Source organism: Terrapene carolina, unplaced genomic scaffold (assembly GCF_002925995.2).
Source record: "Terrapene carolina triunguis isolate 2854851 unplaced genomic scaffold, T_m_triunguis-2.0 Scaffold62, whole genome shotgun sequence".
Taxonomy (NCBI): domain Eukaryota; kingdom Metazoa; phylum Chordata; order Testudines; family Emydidae; genus Terrapene; species Terrapene triunguis.
This window is the reverse complement of record NW_020664413.1, coordinates 44,891,822-44,899,445: the sequence shown is the minus strand read 5'-3', so window position 1 is coordinate 44,899,445 and position 7,624 is coordinate 44,891,822. Positions and strand designations below refer to the sequence as shown.

General features: G+C 38.4%; 1 protein-coding gene across 2 annotated transcripts in view; it reads left to right on the top strand.

The window, feature by feature from the left end:
- NCKAP1 (NCK associated protein 1) overlaps positions 1-7,624 on the top strand; it is a 111,709-nt gene that overhangs the window by 49,763 nt on the left and 54,322 nt on the right. For both annotated transcript variants that reach the window (XM_026647627.2, XM_029910520.1), the window contains 3 exons: positions 1,067-1,199; positions 5,725-5,806; positions 7,000-7,058. In XM_026647627.2, the coding sequence (XP_026503412.1) occupies positions 1,067-1,199; positions 5,725-5,806; positions 7,000-7,058 (274 nt within the window). The remainder of the gene's footprint in view (positions 1-1,066; positions 1,200-5,724; positions 5,807-6,999; positions 7,059-7,624) is intronic.

Sequence of the window (7,624 nt, the reverse complement as noted above, 5' to 3'; positions counted from 1 at the left end):
TGAGTTGTGCAGGCCTGGTCTAAGGCAGATCTGTGCTAAAAAATTAAGTCTATCCAGGTCCATCACTTGGGGAATGTTGAGTGACGGATAAGATCTAATTTTCCAGTGCTAGGTTGACAGAAGAATTTTTTCATTGACTTACCTACTGCCTTTTGGGGAGGTGAATTAACTACGCTCATGGGAGAACCCCTCCCATCGCTGTAATGAGTCTCTACACTGAAGCGCTACAGTGGTGCATCTGCAGTGCTGCAACTGTGCCGTTGTTGTGTTTCAAGTGTAGACAGGCCCCAAGATGGTGCTGCTCCCTAGTTCTTTGTATAGTATAACTCATTGTGGGAACTACTAGGCATAGCCTGTTTCCAGACTAGTGAGCATCCAGCAGATAAGGAAACTTTGATCTTATCTTGTAAATGGATTTATTTTTTAGTAGGGAGAACTTCCAGTATGAAAGCCTCACCATTGTAATTACACCTCTACCTCGATATAACGCTGTCCTCGGGAGCCGAAAAATCTTACCTTGTTTTAGGTGAAACTGCGTTATATCGAACTTGCTTTGATCCACCGGAGTGCGCAGCCCTGCCCTCCTGGAGCACTGCTTTACCGCGTTATATCCGAATTCATGTTATATCGGGTTGCGTTATATCGGGGTAGAGGTGTATTGTTTAAGTTGTATTTCACAGAATTAATCAATTTGATTATAGATGATACAAACATTTCAATTGGGTGCTAGTGGGAGAGGGAGGGCTTCTTTGGAGAATAGAGTTTGATCTAAAAGCATTCCTTTGGGGCCAGAGCTTCATGTTTTTTACCTTTTGGCCTCTTGGTGTCCCTCCTTACAGAAACTCAGATCTACAAGGTGAGACGAATAGTTTCTTGGTTTCCCCTGCTCACTGAAAGACACTAGTAAATAATGTTTTTTAAAAGAAAACAGTGAAAGCTTAAAGCCGATAAACTATTCTATATCCTTTATAAACAAGTGTTTCTAGTGGAAAGGGCTCTATCTTAACCTCTTTCAAGAGGGGTATGTTTTTGTATTTGTAAACTTTTCCTTTTTTTGCTTCCTAAGGCACATAGCTGAACTGATATTCTACATGGAAGAGCTCAGAGCTCATGTGCGAAAATATGGACCAGTGATGCAGAGATATTATGTGCAGTATCTCTCAGGTTTTGATGCTGTGGTCTTAAATGAACTTGTGCAGGTGAGAGGTTGTTTGTTCATTTGTTTTTATAAAAATGTGCAGGTTTGCCAAAGAGCTTGTTTAGCTGTTGTCTCTGATGTGGTATTTAGAAATGCATCTCACTTTGTATAAAACTTTGATTGCTGCATTTGTGCTGTTTAAATAATAAATATTGCAAAATAAAACAAACCAAATTAGTTCATGGTTCAGCTTTGTGCTATAAAGATTGGACTTTGATTACCTTATTAATGTAAAAAATTTTTTAAATTCTGTTGCATTTGATGAAAAAAAATCTATATTCACCTAAAGGTACAAACTGAAATAGGTTAAGATTCCTGGCTGTGTTCTTTCACCAACTGACTGGCAAGAATGCCTGTAGCTTCAGAGTTGTAAAACTGTTGAACCACCTCACCAGTGCACAGTACATTCCTGCTTCTATCAGTGTGAAAAAGGATCTGACAGGATCTAGACTACGCAAATACTTTAGGTTTTTCAGCTGTGTTTTCAGCATTTCTCAACAGTTCCCTCGACTGTTTGTTTTCCTCAGGAATAATATTCTTTTGTGCCTTATTGCTTCTGATCTCACTTGAAAATGTTTATATGTATTTATTTATCCACATAGAGCAATAAGGCTTGATGCCTGTAGTAACACTAAGTTGCCTTTGATTAGATTGTGATAGTCTTTTTTCTTTTGTGATATTTCTTCTTTATAAGATCTCTGGGAAGCAGAACAGTGCCCTCAATTGCTGCCCTGAGAGTAGTCATAAGATGTAGTTTATCAGCATAATGGAGACCCACCTTGGCCCATACTACTTCACAAACATGCTGAATAGGAGAGAGAGACTAACTGACTGGAGCCCTCTGGCACCCCTTATAAGCCTGCATCCATCCATCCACCGATAGGTACCATAACTACGCCAGCAACATTTTATGAACAGCAATATCAAAGGCAGTTGACAGATATAATAAAATCTTTGTGGACTCTTGGTTCTTGTCCATTATCAGCAAGAAGCTTGCAAATTATGCTGGTGGAATCTCACTCACATGCCTACCACTAGATTGGCCAATGTGAAGGAAATCTGAGGACTGTAGGTATTGTCAGAAATTGCTTTGCCACAATCTTCTCTATTCCTCGTCCCCTCACAAAAGAGATGAGGTGATAAGGATTAGTGAGAGGTGTGTGTGGTGGTTGTTTTTTTTTTTTTTTTTTTTTTTTTTTTTAAGCAAGGGCCTGATGTTATGCTTTTGTATTAGCTTGAGGGTCATTTACAGCGGGGGGGAAAGGGCTTCACAGTTGTTGTAAATATGGAAGCACTCACTATGAAGTGGAAAGCACATGCAGAGGGATTCAGCGCTTATGTCACTTGGTTTCTCTAGTAATCCCTCTTCACAAAACAGTTCCCCAGAAGGATCTTGTATGTTCTTTGCACACTAACAGACCCAATATTCTAAAATGTGGTTACAGTTCAAGTACAGTGAAATCCTGGCCCCGTCTATATCAACAGCAAATCTCCGATTGACTTCAGTGGGTTCTGAGTGTCATACCAATGTTCTACTTCAGAGAGCAAGGAGAGACATTTTGTCTTCTGTGTTGGGAAATTTTAGGTGTGGAATTGCAGATGTCTCAAAAGAAATTTCTGACCGCAAAGGAGAACATGCTCACAAACTTCACTGATTCCTCCCCATCTCCGGGGGGGTGGTTGGGGCCACCTTCAATATATGGACCTCTTTGCAATACCTCTACCTACTAAGTTGCTGTTTTTTTACACGAGAGACAACCCTGTACCATGGAGATGGACATTGATATCCATGGATATCTTTGCTTTTTCATAGGGAAGGACTTTTACATACACCTCGCACGGTTTCATAGATAAGAAGCCTGGCCAATCTGAGTATAAATGTGTGTTCCAAGATGCTGATAATGCCTTACTATCTGAGGGCTGGTCCACACTGGGGCGGGGGATCGATATAGGAAACGCAACTTCAGCTACGAGAATAGCGTAGCTGAAGTCGACGTTTCCTATATCGAACTAAATTTACCTACTTCGGGTCCACGCGGCGCAGGCAGGCTCCCCCGTCGACAGCGCTTCCTCCTCTCGGCGAGCAGGAGTTCCGCAGTTGACGGGGGAGCGCTTCTGGGATCGATCTGTCGCATCCAGATGAGACGCGATAAATCGATCCCAGAAGATCGATCTCTACCCGCCGAATTGGGCGGGTAGTGTGGACCAGTCCTGAGAGAGATCTGTTTCTCATCCCCACTGGATGTGATAGTGCTCAGCCCGTTAGGTTGAAGGTTTCTCCACATTTGATATCCTAGCACCTGGGCACATCATCTCCCAAGTCAAGTCCCTGTCTTCACTAGCTCCTGAAAGGGTAGAAACAAAGAGGTTCAGTGCTTCAAGGCAGGTGCCTCAAGTTCTCCCATCTGTTCAAAAGGAGTTTGTCTAAGTATATGTAACTGACTGGAGATGAGGTTCTTCACTAGTGTCTTATCTCTTGCCTGTAAGGACAAGCCAGTAGGGTAGAGAATGCAGAGATATCACAAGAAAATTCCATTTATTTTGTCAGAGTAGCTATACCTAAAATACCAGTGGCCATGCCTGCAAACCAGAGTGGTAGAGCATGGATGGCTCAAAACTCTCAGGTCAAAGAAGCTGCTGACTATATATATTATAGTGTGTGTTTATATTTGGAAAGTGACTTTCACTCATCATTGTCAAGGGCATGGGGAGACTAAGCAACAGAACTCAGAATCAGACTTCACTATGTGATTCTTGAAGGCCAGGACCCTGTCTCTTTTGGATAGTATTAAATATGCTGATAATATTCAGCAAATGATATTTCCAAAGCAAAAGGCAAAGCAGACAAGTTTTGAGTTTATGTAAAATAACTTGCCAGGAATAAAATTGGTATCGTGTGAAAATTTTGTTTTTAAAGCTCAAAGAAATTGGAAATTAGTATGATTAATACAATATTAGCCAAATTATTTTCTTCACCTAGAGGATGACAAAGGTATGGAATGGTGATCTACTGTATTTAGACTATACTCTTGTGTGACCAGTAGATGGAGCTCACATTTTGCTAATCTGTACTTCCGTCCACATGAGTGCATTCATTTCTTATTTAATTAGATTGTAGATTTATAATTAGGTTGAATGTGTTGTAAATTTTCTTTTAATTATTGAACCTTAATACTGTAAAACAATAAATAACTCTCCACAGTTGTTTACATTTTAATTTTTTTTATATTGTGTTATTTAAAAACTAAGTGAATACTTGGAGTTGCTGATTTGGAATGATTTATTTGCTTCTAGCAATTAAATACCTGCTTTTTGCTGCTTATATATGTTCCACCTATCATCAGATCATCCTTATCTATTATCTGGAAAAGTTATAACTGTAAAAGTTGTACTCTTATTTCTTCTCATCTACATGCTCCAGAGTGATGGTATAAATTAAATTTTTCTGAATTTGGCATCAGTGACCCCTGAGAGATTATTTCCTAGATGCAGTAAATGACATTTGAGCTCCTTGTACAAATGTACATTAAGATGAACCATGAAATGAGGAAATGATCATAATAGCGGGTTGAGTCCTGGGGCTAACTACTTTTAGTCCTTGATCAATACCAAAAACACAGGGATAGGTTGAAGTGATTAAGTGGTGAGATCCAGTATCTCCTGAAACTCCAGGTCTGGGGGAAAACCCAAGAATATTGACCATAATCAGAATCATATAAAATTACTGTTGTGGTTTAGTAGTCTTCCATTGCAATATGGTCTTAGTGTTTACAACAACTGCTATCTCTGTGAAACAATACTTTTTTTATATTGTCTGAAAACTTCATATCTCATCTTCCAAATGGTATAAATCAGTGGTTTTTTACCTTCTTTGTTTCCGGACTCCTACAAAATTTCAAATGAGGTGTGGACCCCCTTGGAAATCTTAGATGTAGTCTGTGGCTCCCCAGGTTGAAAACTACTGGTATAAATCATATCTAACTGTCGGTTCATGAACTGTTAGATGTGGAAATCATAGTTGAAGTGGGATTTAATAGGAAGCAAGGCGGTGAGCTAGTGTGATCATGTGTTTAATAGTCTGTCTTGCAGCTTGCCTGATCTAACTTTTGCATGCAGAGAGGTCAGGTGGCCATCTAGGTCAGCAAAATACTAGGAACAGAAAAATGTGTAGTGACTATTGCATGAATGACTAGGCTGGAGAGTGTGGAGGCTTTATCTAGAATGCTCATAACAGTGCACTGTTTACTAAAGCATTGCTTAAATCCATTTACAGCTACATAGGGATTGTAATATTTTTTTCTCATCACTGTCTGAGGACAGCTTGGAAAAGTTTACTGGTTCCAGAACCACTTGCACCAGTCTCCTAAATGAAGGCTGCCTCTAAAGATATTGTTTTCTTGTTCTTAAAGTTAACTTTTTAAAAATAAGTTTTAAAAAAACCACTGTGTATTTACTAAATTTGTGGATTTGATTATTCTTGATATTGTTTCTGTGAAGCAATTGATGTGTTTCCATTGTTGTTTTAGAATCTTTCAGTGTGCCCTGAAGATGAGTCAATCATCATGTCCTCCTTTGTAAACACTATGACTTCCCTGAGTGTGAAACAAGGTAAGTCTGTTCAGATGAAGAGCTCAAGCAAAAGTCAACTGAAGCTCAGTCTCTATTACCTTGAAGCTCAGGCTTTCTGGTGTTTTAGGATCAGAGATATTTTCTCTTAATCCCATTCTGTATGGTGGCTGCTTCTCTCCATTCTGCTTCCTCCTGTTTGCTTCCTGTTGTCTTGTATAACCCCATCTGCTTGATACATCAGTGCACATTCAGCAAAGGGAAATTTACTGGAAGGAATCCTGCTCTGATTTTCAGAAATTAGTATTCAAGTAAGTTTCACATTGCTGTTGCTGACACATCTGTAAATAGGATAGAGTGTACCTGGAATCTTAAGAATGAGTGAAACACTTACATCAGGCAAAATGCACTTTCATTGCTGCTGCACATACATTATGTCGTGGTGTTCCACTGATTTCAGTGAACAGAATTTGGAATGCCGCAACATAGCATCAAAGTGATTAAGTGAAAGAGGAGGAAGAAAAATGGTGGGATAATAGAGCATTGAAAGTATTAAAAATTACTTTGTCTTCTCTGTAAAATGCACAATAGGCAGAACATTATCTTTATTGCCCAGTGGGCATGTCAGGGCAATGTCATGTGGTGGTATGTCAAACTGGACTACAATAAATTCAATTTCTGGTAGGCATGTTATTAACCTAAGGGACTCCTTCAGTTTAATCTTTAGTTACCATTGTCAGTGCACACAATCTAGGATAACAGTGTATTGTATTACTGCTTTTCTTACTCTGAGGGGACCAGAGTCCATTCCTTGAGAGGCATCTTCACCTGTTAGGCTGTGAGGAAGAGGTCTGCAAAGCAGCTGTGTGGTCCTTATCATACATTTACCAGGCTTAGGATAGACACACAAGCCTTTGTAGCTGCAGCTTTGACAAAACTGTCGTGGTTTTTCTTGTAGTAGTCCCACTTTTTCATTTAAAGTGAGTGTTATTCATAACTCATACCGATAAATGCTTTATCCACTCAAAGGTAATTTTATTCCCACGATGATATATGCTGGGTTGGAATAATTTTTAGTAAATTATCAGACCAAATCTAACCTTATTCTCCGAAAGAAAGTGATCATTAAGAGCCCTGTTATTAAAATTATTCTTAGAAAAATGTGATTGAATTTTTGTGTTCATATTTACTCTTTAAAGATTTTATTTTACAGTCTGTATTTTTTTCTGATGCAGTTGAAGATGGGGAGGTGTTCGACTTCAGAGGAATGAGATTAGATTGGTTTAGATTGCAGGTAAGTTTTAAATGTGTGTACATTTGCAGGTATGTTGTAAGGAATAATTTGTTTTTAAATTATTGCCTATTTAACTGTGTTTATCTTGCAAATGAGTGACAGATATTCAAAGGAGGACAACTTAATATACTGATACAAAATAAAATTTAAGTAGATAATCCATTGACATAATTTATTTTGATTCTTTATATTTTCTGTGTATGTCTTTGTAAATACCTAATACAGTTAATACTGTTTAGAAATCAAATATACTGAACACAACACAGTACACTGACACCTGAATACACCACACAGTACACTGGTACTTGATTCAGCCAAAGGAATTTATAGACTTTTTTTATAGTGTGAGAAAATAATGCAATGTATTTCTTTCTGATAAAACTGTTGCTTTACATTAAATTACATTACACAGTGCTTCACAAATGGAATAAGCCTTTTCCAGGCAGGAAATTTCTACTCTAGCTTTGAATTTATTACAGATCAGAAAGAAAATTGTAGGGTTTTTAACTAAAGAATTAAAAAAATAAACGTTCAAGTGTCTAAATACTTAATGCTATAGTGTGGCC